The sequence below is a fragment of the Salvelinus fontinalis genome, chromosome 20 (genome assembly GCF_029448725.1).
Source record: "Salvelinus fontinalis isolate EN_2023a chromosome 20, ASM2944872v1, whole genome shotgun sequence".
Taxonomy (NCBI): Eukaryota; Metazoa; Chordata; class Actinopteri; order Salmoniformes; family Salmonidae; genus Salvelinus; species Salvelinus fontinalis.
The window spans coordinates 4,928,058-4,944,345 of record NC_074684.1 but is presented as its reverse complement, the minus strand read 5'-3'; the positions used below and the strand labels follow the sequence as shown (position 1 = coordinate 4,944,345).

The window sequence follows — 16,288 nt, the reverse complement described above, 5'->3', positions numbered from 1 at the left end:
CCTTCGTGTCAACAGTTATCCTAAGATGAACTCAGAATTAACCAAAGTTAGCTCACTAAATAATGTAACCCGCTTCTTAGTATACCTCTCTGGATTTATGCACTTTCAATTGAGAATGATTTTCAGTCCAGGACTAGGCTTAATCTGGGTTTGTACTATCTATTACATCTTATGCAGGCTAAAAGCAGTGGATCAGAGTCTGTCATCAGTTAGTCTGTGAGCTGTTGTTGTTTACCATCTCCATAACATCCTGACCATAATAACTAGGTTCTGTTTATGGCCACAGAGCCCTGCGAGATCTGGCCGGGCACAGTCGAGACCAATGGAACCTGATCAGAACCTGGGTCCAAATATACTGTTTGAAATCTTTCAAACACTTTGAGCATTTTCCTTAGCCTGGCTGGAGTTGGCAGGCTAAAGGCTGGTTTGTCTGTAGACAGTTGTCACAATGACATCATGAACATTCTACTGTTGCCCGAAATCAAACTTGTCGAGGTGGTTATGAGAAAGTGTGAACACAAAAAACGACAGGCTGTATGACATCAGCAGCCTGGTGGTCCAAAATAGCATAACTGGAGTATTTTTAACACCAGGAAACCCATCTGTTTAAAAATGTATTTGCTACGGTGCATTCGGAAAGTGTTCAGACCTCTTGACTTTTTCCACATTTTGTTACGTTACAGGCTTATTCTAAAATGTATGGAATATTTGTTTTCTCATCAATCTACACACAATACCCCCTAATGAAAAGCAAAACAGTTTTTTTGAAATTTTAGCAAATGTATAAAAAAAAAAAGAAATTTACATTTCCATAAGTATTCAGACCCTTTACTCAGTACTTTGTTGAAGCACCTTAGGCAGCGATTACAACCTCGAGTCTTCTTGGGTATGACGCTACAGGCTTGTAGTGGCGGAAAAAGTACTCAATTGTCATACTTGAGTAAAAGTAAAGATGCCTTAATAGAAAATGACTCAAGTAAAAGTGAAAGTCCCCCAGTAAAATACTACTTGAGTAAAAGTCAAAAAGTGTTTAGTTTTAAATATACTTAAGTATCAAAAGTAAATGTAATCGCTAAAATATACCTAAGTGTCAAAAGTAAAAGTATAATTCAATTCAAAATCCTTATATTAAGCAAACCAGGTGGCACGATTTCTGGTTTTTCATTTATGGATAGCCAGGGGCACAATCCAACACTCAGGCGCCATTTACAAATAAAGCATTTGTGTTTAGTGAGTCTGCCAGATCAGGAGACAGTAGAGATGACCAGGGATGTTCTCTTGATAAGTATGTGAATTAGACAATTTTCCTGTCCTGCTAAGCATTCAAAACATAACGAGTACTTTTGGGTGTCAGGGAAAATGTATGGAGTAAAAACGACATAATTTTTTTTTAGGAATGTAGTGAAGTAAAAGTAAAAGTAGTCAAAAATATGAATAATAAAGTTAACTACAGATAGTAAAAAAAAACTACTTAAGTAGTACTTTAAAGTATTCTCACTTAAGTACTTTACACCACTGCAAGCTTGGCACACCTGTATTTGGGGAGTTTTTCCCATTCTTCTCTGCAGATCCTCTCAAGCTCTGTCAGGTTAGATGGGGAGTGTCGCTGCAGAGCTTTTTTCAGGTATCTTCAGAGATGTTTGATAGCGTTCAAGTCCAGCCTCTGGCTGGGCCACTCAAGGACATGCAGAGACTTGTCCCGAAGTCACTCCTGCTTTGTCTTGGCTGTGTGCTTAGGGTCGTTGTCCTGTTGGAAGGTGAACCTTCACCCCAGTCTGGCGCTCTGGAGCAGGTTTTCATCAAAGATCTCTCTGTATTTTGCTCTGTTCATTTTTCCCTGGATCATAGCCAGTCTCCCAGTCCCTGCCGCTATAAAACATCTCCCCAACAGGATGCTAACACCACCAGGCTTCAACGTAGAGATGGTGCCAGGTTTCCTCCAGACGTTATGCTTGGCATTCAGGCCAAGGAGTTCAATCTTGTTTTCATCAGACCAGAGAATCTTGTTTCTCATGGTCTGAGAGTCTTTAGGTGCCTTTTGGCAAACTCAAACCAGGCTTTCATGTGCCTTTTACTGAGGAGTGGCTTTCATCTGGCCACTACCATAAAGGCATGATTGGTGCTGCAGAGATGGTTGTCCTTCTGGAAGGTTCTCCCATCTCCACAGAAGAACTCTGGAGCTCTGTCAGAGTGACCATTAGGTTATTGATCACCTCCCTGACCAAGGCCTTCTCCCCCGATTGTTCAGTTTGGCCAGGCAGCAAGCTCTAGGAAGAGTCTTGGTGGTTCCAAACTTCTTCCATTTAAGAATGATGGAGGCCACTGTGTTTTTGTGGACCTTCAATGCTGCAGACATTTTTTGGTACCCTTCTCCAGATCTGTGCCTCGACACAATCCCGTCTCTGACTTCTACGGACAATTCCTTCAACCTCAAGGCCTAGTTTTTGCTCTAACATGCACTGTCAACTGTCGGAACTTATATAGACAGGTGTGTGTCTTTCCAAATCATGTTCAATCAGTTGAAGAAACGGGATGCATCTGAGCTCAATTTCGAGTCTCATAGCAAAGGGTCTGAATACTTATGTTAATAAGGTATTTCTGTTTGTTTTTTAAATAAATTTGCAAAATATTTTTAAAAACAGTTTTCTGCTTTGTAATTATGGGGCAGTGTGTGTAGATTGATTTATTTGATTTTATCCATTTTAGAATAAGGCTGTAACGTAACAAAATGTGTCAAGTGGTCTGAAAACTTTCCCGCACCGTATATGTCAATCTAACAAGCCAGGTAACTAAAATCAACTTTCTAAACAATGTTTTGGTTTAGTTTTAGCTTGTTAGCTAGCTAGCTATATAGCTTCTTAAATTTAGCAAATGTTTATTCATTATTATAGGCAAATAAATTCACAACGAGATCATTATTTACAAGTTAATGGCGAGCTAATTACACAAAATAGTGTGCGATGACTGTGACGAAATAAAAGCATGGCATTTTACCTGAGAATTCTAGAACTTCTGCACTCATTGCTGTCTCAGTCAGGTAACCATGGCAACGGACCCAGCAACAGGGTGGAAGTTGAACTTTTTTCATCCGTCTGCAACAAGGAATTTGACAGTATAGCGACAGTCTACAGACATTCCACAGGAGTATAAATTAAATGTTGTTTTGAACAGTGAGACTTGTCACATTCTAATTGTCTACAGACATGTCAATAGACAAAGTATAAACCAGCCTTAAGATGGGCAGGGTTTGCAGTTTGGGGACTATTCTATTGGTGCCATCAGTCAGGCACAGATGAAGTATTTTTTAATTATTTTTAATAGTATTTGAACCCAGATCTGATGGGAACCACATCAGGGCCAGCCACATCTGGGGCTGACGATGGTCAGGATACCGCTGGGTAAAAACCCTAACCCATTCTTTGAGCTAAGCAGTCAGTCTCACTACACAATTATCTTTACCACACGACACACAAATAACACACACTTGTTAGCAATTTATGTTATTCTTCTATAACAGACCCCAAAGCAAATCAAGTGGAGAAAAATATATTTATTCAAAGAGAACAAATCATAGTTGTTATGCTGGAAAGTAGATGGTAGATGGTCCTTCTTCCCTGGCCTCAATGTTTCTCCACTGAACAAAGAGACAGGATGTGGTTTATTCCCAAGCCTAGCCTGTGGTTGATCTATTCGAATTCCTTGCAGTAAAATTGGGCCAATGGCCAAATACCAAGTGTTCAGTGTCAGGCTCAACGTATAGACAATTCAAACCAATGAGAACTTGCCACATGTAGGTATGAATCCCAGACTGGAATTCCACCCGTGTCCCTGACCCATTCATCTTCAGTTCCCCATTACAAATGAACTATTTTCATTGATCAGAAATTCGCTATTACAGAAAAATAACTATTTCCATTAGTTAATTCCCTCTTGACCTTTAGTCCTCTGCGTTGTGTATTTATCTTTGAATATTCTTACACATCCAAGCACACTTTTATGGCTAGACCTAAGTGTTCCGTGGGGATTCACACAATACAGACACAAAGCCCACATTCAGACACATACATATTATTAGGCTCTTATAGGGGTTATTGTAACAAACATACACCCAAAGACAGACAGCCATAAGTAATATGTTTTCCAATGTAATTCTCCTTTTTGCAAGTTTAAGGGAATAATCATGCCCAGTTGTTTTGAGTTTACTACAAGGCAATTGAGATGACTAAGAACAAATAATGGAGGAAATACTTAATTCTTAACTCAAAACAGTGCACCATTTTTTTCCACCGTTAACTTGAAACTTTATACTGAAGCTAGAAAGACAAGTGAGCGTTGTGGCATGTTTATATGTTTGCATATATTTGTGCCTTTCCTCTGTGTGTGTGTGTGTGTGTGTGTGTGTGTGTGTGTGTGTGTGTGTGTGTGTGTGTGTGTGTGTGTGTATAGTGATTTTTGGTCATGCTACAGCCTGTCTCACTTCTCCTACAGAGGAATCCTCGGGAATGGAAACGGACTCTATGGGTATGGTTGCCATGTTGTCTGATGCAGGCCTGCCTTTTTTCTTTCAATGTTAATCTATCAGTTCATCTGTTTGTTGACTGTTTCCTCTATTTTGTGTTTCCTTGCCTGTGGTCTTTTCTATGGTCGGTTGTGTGTTTGTTTGGGTTGGGTTTGGGCTCCTTCCATCATCGGCTGTGTTTCTGATGTTTTATCCGGCCAACTCAACCTCTACAGTGTCTGTGAACGGCATTACTAACCCAGAGAGAATGCCCTGGCATGCTCCACTGTACTGTTCTGCTCTGTGATGTCACTGCATGTGATGATGACTTGTGCTGTTATACACTACATAACCAAAAGTATGTGGACACCTGCTCGTCGAACATCTCCATCCAAAATCGTCAAGATTGACACCACTCCAGCCGACGCTTGGCATCGTGCATGGTGATCTTAGGCCTGTGTGTTGCTGCTCGGCCATGGAAACACATTTCATGAAGCTCGCAAAGAACAGTTCTTGTGCTGACGTTACTTCCAGAGACAGTTTGGAACTCGGTAGCGAGTGTTGCAACCGAGGACAGACTATACGCGTTTAAGCACTTGGCAGTCCCATTCTGTGAGCTTGTGTGGCTTACCACTTCTTGGCTGAGCCGTTGTTGCTCCTAGACGTTTCACTTCACAGTAACACCCCTTACTGTTGACCAGGGCAGCTCTAGCAGGGCAGAAATTTGACAAACTGACTTGTTGGAAATGTGGCATCCAGTGACGGTGCCACATTAAAAGTTACTGAGCTCTTCAGTACGGGCTATTCTACTGCCAATGTTTGTCTATGGAGATTGCATGGCTGTATGCTCGATTTTATACACCTGTCAGCAACGGGTGTTGCCGAAATAGCCGAATCCACAAACATGAAGGGGTGTCCACATACTTTTGTATAGAGTATATAAAGTGTATCATGTCATGTTATGGTATACTGGTAATGCATGGTCATTCATGGTTTCAGTGAATGGAGGAACTGTGATTAGGTTATGTTTGGTAAGCATACACCATGATGTTATAGTTTGATTAGTGCCATGAGAAAACTATTGCTGGTATATGCACCACTCGACAAATTGCATCCCAATATATTCATAGTGTTTCCCTGCAAGGCTGTGTGTGAGGCACATGATGGTGTCATGCAGAGGTCCGTTGGCACTCCACAGGCCAGAATGCCTGGTGCTGCTGGAAGTAACCAATTGATTTCAATGACCTCACTGACTTAATCCTTACACATTTGTTAGGCTCAGAACCATGAACATTACAGTAATCTACTGCGAAACGGGCATGATGTTCAAAAGCCGGTGCCTCGGGAATGGAAAAATATTGGCAGCAAAACATTACACATGAAGAACTTGCCTTTTAAAAGGGAAAAAAACATCAAGGTCATTTCCAATGATATCACACTCATTTCAAGAGCTATGGCATGCTTATTTATATACCAATTACAAAGGTCTAGTTCTACATACAAAATGTCACACAGACTAAATTCAATGGTATTTGGATTTAGTTTGTGATGGTCATGCCTTCACTTGCCCCTTTTTTTTCTAGATGAGTTGTTGTGGCAGACCACCCTGCCCCCCACGCTGCCCCCCACCACCACCACGACAGACCACCCCGCCCCTGAACCAGACACCAGGCCCTTCAACAATAGCCCCTCCAATGAGTTCGACCTCGCCGGGAAGAAACGCTTCACAGGTAGGCTACGGTATGGAGGAAAAGGGATAACTGTAGCGTGTGCAATGTGTGTGAGCATGCTTGCTTGCATGTATGTGTGCCTGACTGGGTGAGTGCACCTCACATGCACGTGGGTGTGTGCTCGTCAGTGTGTTTGAGCTGTTTGTGTTTGAGTTTTGACAAACGATCTACCTCTCCCCTACGCTGATGAAACACACCGTTATTTCAGCATCACCGTCTAAGAGCTTAACCTTGTCATCTGTGGATTTAGACTTTCCTGTTTAGAGCTTAACCCTGTCAACACACAGGTCTTGCTTTATACCGCATTGCCATTATCTACATGATGGCTCTCGATTTGAACAGAGCTTAACCTCTTCAATCATACAGTATATCTCACTCCTGTCTTTCTGCAGTGTTCTCAGTAGTGAGTGATTACATTTTCTGTTGTTGTTGTGGGGAAGCTTCTGTGAAGTCCCTCTAGATGCCAAAGAGAAAGGCTGTTTTTTCGTAACATGAATAATGTTCATCCAGGCATCCAGCTGAAACACGTGCATGTTTTTGTGTTTGATTTAGTGAGCGTGCTTGCATTTTGTGTGTGTGTGTGTGTGTGTGTGTGTGTGTGTGTGTGTGTGTGTGTGTGTGTGTGTGTGTGTGTGTGTGTGTGTGTGTGTGTGTGTGTGTGTGTGTGTGTGTGTGTGTGTGTGTGCGCTTGTGTGCAACACGTGTGTCTCAGCCTTATAAATAATTATAGTCCATTTGGTGTGTGTTCAGTTTTCTTTCACGGAGGAGAAATTAACTCTGGCTCTCTGTATCTTGGCTCGTTCAGTCGCACATCATAAATACATTCACAGTTCTTGACTAGCTCATATATTTACATGATTACCCCTGGGCCAAGGAAAACCCCTTTAGGTGAGGGAGTGCCATCTTTGCATTGGTCTGGCAGAACCATCAGAGTTGTGTCTTCTTTCAGCTAACAGATGATATCCTGAAAGGACCTCTAATGTTGTTTCACCCCTCTGTGACCCTCTCTTGCAGAGATTGAGGGTCAACCATGGTCCTGGAGAGCTGTCTGCATTGTTTGCTGGGTTTTGTTCCAGCCCAATACTAACACAGCTGATTTAACTCATCCAGGTCCCTGGTCTAGATTGAAGAGCATGATTAGTGTTAGTGCTGGGCTGGAACAAAGGCACACTAGGGTTGCTAAACTTGCATCTGCATGGAGGAACCCCCCTCTCTGGTCATGGTGTACATAATACACGAGACTGGGTCTGTGTGTAAAGTGTCACTATGACAGGTTAGAGATTTGGGGACAACAGAGTTAGTTGAGAATGTTGTTGGTAGAACTAATGGTCATACTGTAGACCTTTGTACTTCCCAATGCCACTCGCATTGTAAGGGCCAGGGTCTTGACAGTTCAGGGTTAACATGACATGGGCGACAGTGGCAAAGTTGGATTGGCTTTGCATAGCCTAACTGTGGGGCTAGTTAGAGAACATCAATGCATTTCACAACGTAAATGAGACATATTTTCACGTGGTACACCTTTTAGCTGTCTCATTAAATGCGTTCAACGTTTTTATACGCATTTCTACAAGTTATAGTTGGTTTAAGGTTTTTAGGTCATTGACATTTCCAAATATTTTCCCATGTGCATTGTGTAATTTACTGATGGTCCCTGAGCATTACGATCGGGTCGCATGCAGCTGTGTACCATTTTAATGATTACTTGGGTACTGCCAGCTGTGGGCATGTGGGCAGGATTGAAATAAACCCAACCCAAAGAAAGCTATTGCGGTACCTATCATTCCGTGACATGCCATTTTTTCCTAAATATCTCGCAAATCTGTTTTGGACGACACTGACTGTATGACCGAAATTGCCCTATTTGCACTTTGTAGTCAATTTTGAAACTAGAATAAATGTCTCTGACTCATATCAATGCTACGTGGGCCGTTTTCAAAAGGAGAAGTTGCTTACTACGTTCAGTTGCTCTTGAAGCGTCCTGCTGTCTCTTTACTGCCCTAAAGTGCTTGCTTTGGCCTCGTCTGTCTCCCTCTCTGTCTGCTTTATCCACATCCACTCCTATTGCTGGAAAAACACACTGACCCCCCCCCCCCACACACACACACGCACTGAACAGGAATAAAACCATCTCTGATTCCCCATCACCCTCTCTCTCCTTCCCTCCCTCCTACTGTCGCTCATGAAGGAGCCTCTCGGTGGTTGTTGGGCTCCTAATGATGATGTGTACATTCCTGCTGAGTCATCAGGGAGCGCCACTCACATCTCCCATGTGAATGTGTTTGCGTGGCATAGTTGGACAGTACCCTAACCGACGGGTCTTGGTAACAGCAGTGTTAGCTGGTATTGTTCACTATGAGGACCTCAATTCGAAATGTGTCAGTGGCATTGGACAGCCTTCGAAGCAAGGCTACCGGTTAGACCGGCGGATCTGGCCCGCGAGCCCAAACGGATCTGGCCCGCGAGCCCAAACGGATCTGGCCCGCGAGCCCAAACGGATCTGGCCCGCGAGCCCAAACGGATCTGGCCCGCGAGCCCAAACGGATCTGGCCCGCGAGCCCAAACGGAACCTGGCCCGCGAGCCCAAACGGAACTGGCCCGCGAGCCCATTCAATCTGGCCTGGGGGAGGTTTGAGTAAAAACATTATTACAAACAGGTCACTCTTCAACGTTTCAAATATATAGAAATGATGTTTAAATTATAATGGACCTATACGTTTTCAAATAACTGCCCTTTTTCTGGCCCGCAAATTGCTTTTGACAAATCGGTCCGCATAAAAATCTGTGGAACCCTCTGCTTAATTTTGCAATCCTGATGTGGCCCTCGAGACGGAATTATTGCCCACCCCTGAGTTGGGCAGTACCACCAATTGGAACAATTCCAATTGTTTTTGTTGGTGCACGATGCTTGAAACACCAGAGCCATGTGTACTGAATATGGTGTAGGCTTATATGTTGACAGCTTTGGGTGAAAGTCTTCTTAATTACCATATTATTACAATGTTATTACAACATTGGCCCCTGAACCAGGTCATAATCCAGCTAAACTATCCCGTGAGCCGAGGCCGGCGGACGCACAGCAAACACATCTGTAGCTCATTACATCTATTAAAGGAATCCTAAGACAGAATGAAATAGAATAAGAAAAACAGTGAAATAATGAAATAATATGAAACCCGCTGATATCAGCAGTGAGAGGAGAGGTCCCTGACGGCCAAACAAGGAGACCTACTCTCTCATATTTATGAGTTTAATATATCAGATCCAACACAGCAGCCAGCTTTCTGACACGTCCTCCAGTCCTCTATCTGGAGGGGGTTTTGACCATGCTAACTCAATTGACCAATCGTGTCAGTCAACTGTACTGGCGCCAGCCAAAGGGTATTGGGTTCCTCTTTACAGGCAGACACATGTTATCTGAAGACTCATATAGAGCTTATGATGTAAGTCAATGGAGTGTTACAAAAGGGAAGAAGAGTATAAAGTTATCCTTTCCCCTATGTTCGATTTGGCCTACACCGTTTATGTTCCGGGTCAATTTCATAAATATATGATTTTAACCTCTCAAAATGTATTTTCCAGTAGCTGAGAATGTCCTCTTTCATATGTTTCCCCCCCTGAGTTGATAGACCCAACTGTAAAAAATGTTGAGTCAAATGTTTGAATACTGCACCAAATTCGTAAATCCATCAAATTACTACATTTTATGACATTTATGAAATGTTTTGCTAGAATTCAGATCAGTGTCCCTCGGCCTCTGAACGTCCCAGGGAAAACAAACGTATATCCTTGTGATCATCATGGATAGATCTTTACTGCACAGAATAACAATTGTCTCTAGAACAAAGGTCAAGGTCAAATTTTCTTGAAGGGGTAGTGTTGATCAGCCTCTCATTATCATAGGGGGTCAAATTGAACCAGAACATTATGGATGTCGCTACCAGGTCAACCTTTTTAGTTTTCTTTTAAATTACATATTTTGCAAGTTTGAGACCCATACTTAGGAAAGTAGATGAAGGGTCATGGTGGAAAATTAAATGAAATAGTATTTCAGTGATTCCAAACTGTTCCGGAACATAAAGGAAAGGGTTAAAAGCCCCACATCTACTTCCTCAGAATGTAGTAGATCAAAAGATATATATAGAAAGACCATAGAAGACACAAGATCTCAAAAGTAAGATATCATGTGGAAACAGACACATGTACACATCTAGAAAAGCACATACATCAGTGTCCTGATGTGTAGCTGTAAGGACATTATTAGATGTAGTTGAAACATTCTCAAATCTATTGTATTCTTTAAAAAAAAGGAGAGTAGAAACATTGTAGCCCTGTTGGAATGTGCCTGTTGGCTACAGTTGCCTATCCTGAGTCGTGTGGGACTGAGTCCAGCCAAATTCCCATTCCCATCCCAATCATACTGAGAATTCTGGGAGTTCTGGAAGTGTTCACAGCTGTGTATGGATCCAACTGGCACTACAGTAGCTCCCACGGACACGAAGAACGACAGAAATACAGACAGACAGAGAATCACCCGATGGGGAACAGGGATGGGACCAGGGGTCTCACACGACCTGTTATGCGACGCAAGATCACCCACTCCGACTTCTCCTGAACTCCTGACAGAGGAGCCTACCCTAGTAGACTGAGTTATAAACGGAATAGATTGTAATATGAGACTTTCTTGTCCACCAGCAGATGTTAAAACATTGCCTTGTATTAAAACCCTCTATGCAGTCTTTTTAATGAAATCCTTTGAAATCATCACTTTGTCTAATAAATCATCATGTCATAAAAAATAACTCCAAATTTAAGTTATTTTTTTCCTGAGTGTCCTTTTGCCATGGAAATGCTGTCTGATCGTGTGGGCGTGTCGATGCAAATTTGAAGAAGGTATATTTATATACACAACCCTTATTGGCGAATAGGGTCATCTCGAATCTAGAGCCTACCCAGCCTACCCCTTCAAAGTAGTAGGATACATAAGCAAATAAAATATGACTGGTCATTGGTCAGAATAATCACATCAGATTGTGATGTCATGATCTGGGACAAAAACTCCATCCCACCTGAACAGATTGGGCATGTGTAACGGCGGCCTTCCCACTCTTCACTAGAAGAGGGGGTGAAACAGGGATCGGACCAACACGCAGCGTAGCCAGTGCTCAACATGTTTAATTAACAAAAACTACAGTGAACACTAAACAAATACAAAATAACAAAAGTGGCAAACCGATACAGCCCTATCTGGTGCAGAACACAAACACAGAGACAGGAAACAACCACCCACAATCCCCAACACAAAACAATCCACCTATATATGATTCTCAATCAGGGACAACGATTGACAGCTGTCTCTGATTGAGAACCATATTAGGCTGGACACAGAAACAGACAAACTAGACACACTGTAAGGGCTGTTGTCCTCCTCTTCCTCAGATGAAGAGAGGAGAGAAGGATCAGTGGACCAATACGCAGCAGTAGGAAAATAAGCCATCTTTTATTGAATACGACGGCAAAACGAAAACAAAACACTTACAAAATTACAAAATAAGAAAACGACGTAGACGAAACCTGAACATGAACTTACATAACTAAACGTAGAACTCGGACAGGAACAGACTACATCAAACGAACGAACAGCCAAACAGTCCCGTATGGTACAGACATGGACGACACAGGAGACAATCACCCACAAACAAACAGTGAGAACACCCTACCTAAATATGACTCTCAATTAGAGGAAAACACAAAACACCTGCCTCTAATTAAGAGCCATACCAGGCAACCCAAAACCAACATAGAAACAGAAAACATAGACTGCCCACCCAAAACTCACGCCCTGACCATTATACACATACAAAAACAGGTCAGGAACGTAACAGAACCCCCCCCCCTCAAGGTGCGAACGCCGGGCGCACCAGCACAAAGTCCAGGGGAGGGTCTGGGTGGGCAGTTGACCACGGTGGTGGCTCAGGCTCCGGACGCTGTCCCCACACCACCATAGTCACTCCCCGCTTCTGTATTCCCCTCCCAATGACCACCCTCAAACTAAACCCCCCTAAATGAACGGCCAGCACCGGGACAAGGGGCAGCACCGGGACAAGGGGCAGCACCGGGACAAGGGGCAGCACCGGGACAAGGGGCAGCACCGGGACAAGGGGCAGCACCGGGACAAGGGGCAGCACCGGGACAAGGGGCAGCACCGAGATAAGGGGCAGCACCGAGATAAGGGGCAGCACCGAGATAAGGGGCAGCACCGAGATAAGGGGCAGCACCGAGATAAGGGCCAGCACCGGGATAAGGGCCAGCACCGGGATAAGGGCCAGCACCGGGATAAGGGCCAGCACCGGGATAAGGGCCAGCACCGGGATAAGGGCCAGCACCGGGATAAGGGCCAGCACCGGGACAAGGGGCAGGTCCCGGCTGAGGGGCTCTGGCAGGTCCCGGCTGAGGGGCTCTGGCAGGTCCCGGCTGAGGGGCTCTGGCAGGTCCCGGCTGAGGGGCTCTGGCAGGTCCCGGCTGAGGGGCTCTGGCAGGTCCCGGCTGAGGGGCTCTGGCAGGTCCCGGCTGAGGGGCTCTGGCAGGTCTCGGCTGAGGGGCTCTGGCAGGTCCCGGCTGAGGGGCTCTGGCAGGTCCCGGCTGAGGGGCTCTGGCAGGTCCCGGCTGAGGGGCTCTGGCAGGTCCCGGCTGAGGGGCTCTGGCTGGTCATGGCAGGACGGCTCTGGCCCGACGGGCAGCTCAGTAGGGAGGAGACGGAGAGACAGCCTGGTGCGTGGTATAGGCACTGGCTGCGCTGGAGAGGAGGAAACAGCTGGAGAGAGAACCCGGAGAGACAGCCTGGTACGGGGGGCTGCCACCGGAGGACTGGTACATGGAGGTGGCACCGGGTATACCGGACCGTGAAGGAGGACACGTGCTCTTGAGCACCGAGCCTGCCCAACCTTACCAGGTTGAATGGTGCCCGTAGCCCTGCCAGTGCGGCAAGGTGGAATAGCCCGCACTGGCCTATGCTGGCGAACCGGGCACACCATTCGTAAGGCTGGTGCCATGTATGCCGGCCCGAGGAGACGCACTGGTGGCCAGATGCGTTGGGCCGGCTTCATGACATCCGGCTCGATGCCCAACTTAGCCCTCCCAGTGCGGCAAGGTGGAATAGCCCGCACTGGGCTAAGCACGCGTACTGGGGACACCGTGCGCTTTACCGCATAACACGGTGTCTTACCAGTACGACGCCCTCTCACTCCACGGTAAGCACGGGGAGTTGGCTCAGGTATCCTACCCGGCTTTGCCATACTCCTCGTGTGCCCCCCCCCAAGAAATTTTTGGGTCTGACTCACGGGCTCCCAACCGCGTCGCCGCGCTGCCTCCTCATACCAGCGCCTCTCTGCCTTAGCTGCTTCCAACTCCGCCTTGGGACGGCGATATTCCCCTGGCTGAGCCCAGGGTCCTTTACCGTCCAGGATCTCCTCCCAAGTCCAGAAGTCCTGGTTGCTCTGTTGAGCTTTCCCTTGCCTCTTGGTCCTAGTTTGGTGGGTGATTCTGTAAGGGCTGTTGTCCTCCTCTTCCTCAGATGAGGAGAGGAGAGAAGGATCAGTGGACCAATACGCAGCAGTAGGAAAATAAGCCATCTTTTATTGAATACGACGGCAAAACGAAAACAAAACACTTACAAAATTACAAAATAAGAAAACGACGTAGACGAAACCTGAACATGAACTTACATAACTAAACGTAGAACTCACGGACAGGAACAGACTACATCAAACGAACGAACAGCCAAACAGTCCCGTATGGTACAGACATGGACGACACAGGAGACAATCACCCACAAACAAACAGTGAGAACACCCTACCTAAATATGACTCTCAATTAGAGGAAAACGCAAAACACCTGCCTCTAATTAAGAGCCATACCAGGCAACCCAAAACCAACATAGAAACAGAAAACATAGACTGCCCACCCAAAACTCACGCCCTGACCATTATACACATACAAAAACAACAGAAAACAGGTCAGGAACGTAACACACACAACATAGAATTCCCACCCAGCTCACGTCCTGACCAACACTAAACAAGCAAAACACATAAGAACTATGGTCAGGACGTGACAGCATGATCATAATTTTCACAATTTCAACCTCATAGTGTGGAAATATAAATGTTAAATGCACTGCCTCTTCAACATAATTATTTTAGTGTTCAGTAAAAATGTAGACCAAAGAAAACATTGTGCTCTCCCAAGGGGTTTCTTAGTTGGTGTGTAAAACCAGCAAAAATGTAAGATTATTGATCAACCATCTTGCTGCTTTCCCATCCCTCCCTGCCATCCCTCTCTCCAGCTCCGTATGTGAACTTCATCCAGAAGGATCCGGGAGCTCCGTGCTCGCTGACGGAGGCTCTGGAATACCTACAGGTGGACGTCCTGGAAAACCTGTTCAAGAAAGACAGCCTGGCTTCTAATCAGAAACAGCCGCCCAAAAACAAGCCCCACAACATCACGGTGGTCGCCATGGAAGGCTGTCACTCATTCGTCATCCTGGACTGGGCCATCCCACTGAAGGATGACATGGTGTCAGGTGAGTGGACCACAATGTCAAGCAGGGTGACTAGCAAGCTTGGCCACATAGTGGGGTGTACTGCAGATACAATGTGAGAGGTGTGAAGAGTATTCTGTCAGTGCCTCAAGCAGTTAGTGTGCACTTATGCTGCAATTATTCAGATCTTTTTTCAAGAATTAGTCTTTTGACAAATCAGATCAGCTCTGATGTGAAAATATCTGATGTGATTGATCAAAAGACATATTAGTGGAAAATATATCAGAAATGGGATGCCTCTTTAAACGTAGCCTGTGTCTGGCTTTAATTTTTATATCCTGACCCATTTGTTATGCTTTTCAAAGGATCATAGCAGGTCACCAGACATAATCTAACTATCACGTTTTAAGGTAAGACACAGGTGCAGACAGTGTCGAAATAACGAAGTGTAGTATTCGAACAGGGGCAGGCGAAAGGACAGGTCAAGGGCAGGCAGAGGTCAGTAATCTAGATTGGTGGGGCAAAGGTACAGGGTGGCAGGCAGGCTCAGTGTCAGGGCAGGCAGCATGGACGACACCGGGGAAACTAGGAAACAGGAACACTCGAGAGACAGGAGCAGAGGGAAAACTGCTGGTAGGCTTGACGACACAAAACAAGCTGGCAACAGACAAACAGAGAACACAGGTATAAATACACAGGGGATAACGGGGAAGCTGGCCGACACCTGGAGGGGAGTGGAGACAATCACAAAGGGGAAACAGATCAGGGTGTGACACTAACTAGTCAGCTCCTAGTTAGATTTTAGGGAGTCACCCAACCCCCAATGTTTTAGATGTCAGTAACTGAGTTGAGTACTGTAAAACTATATTTGATAGATAGAGGGATCCAGTGTGTAGTGAGTGTGACTTGTGAACAGCGCTTCAGAGACATGGGTTCAGTCATCCAGAGAGAAGCTGTGTGTTGTTGAGTGGGCTGGGCCATTCTCTGATGTCTAAACCATATAGTATCGCAGACACGCACCACTTTCTCTCTCTTTCCCAGTATTGCGATCTCTCTCTCATTTCAATATACTGTATTTAACGTCTTTGCTAAAATGCATGGAGTGCCTTAAAATATATTCCAGAGATACATGTACATACATTTTCTGAAATGCATGTACTGTTATGCCTGACAATATTCCAGAAATGCATGGCTATGACATCTAGTCTACAGGGTGGCCAATGGGGTTCCTAATTCAGCTTCTTAAATTACTCTTTACGTATTGATCAATGGAGACAATTTTTTGGGCCACCAAGCCAAAACTTTGCCAGTGATATAAGTAATTTAAATTGTGATGGTGAGTGAAAATAAATATGTTGGACGTCACCTAATTTTAACATTCTGTCATAAAGAGCACAAGTTCAACTTGATAAAAAACACATTTTCTCCTCTTAAAAAATGTAGTAAAAAGTGTGACTAGTAAGTGCCTCTAGTATCACAGGCACTAGGCTGTAAAAAAAATAAAATGTATTGTTGTTTTT

At 44.8% G+C, this 16,288-nt stretch overlaps 1 protein-coding gene across 1 annotated transcript in view; it reads left to right on the top strand.

Annotated features, from left to right (window-relative positions):
* LOC129817174 (fibronectin type III domain-containing protein 1-like) overlaps window positions 1–16,288 on the top strand; it is a 90,730-nt gene that overhangs the window by 48,809 nt on the left and 25,633 nt on the right. Inside the window, exons 15-17 of the mRNA XM_055872156.1 lie at window positions 4,489–4,521; window positions 6,082–6,228; window positions 14,574–14,810. Coding sequence (XP_055728131.1) covers window positions 4,489–4,521; window positions 6,082–6,228; window positions 14,574–14,810 — 417 coding nt within the window. The remainder of the gene's footprint in view (window positions 1–4,488; window positions 4,522–6,081; window positions 6,229–14,573; window positions 14,811–16,288) is intronic.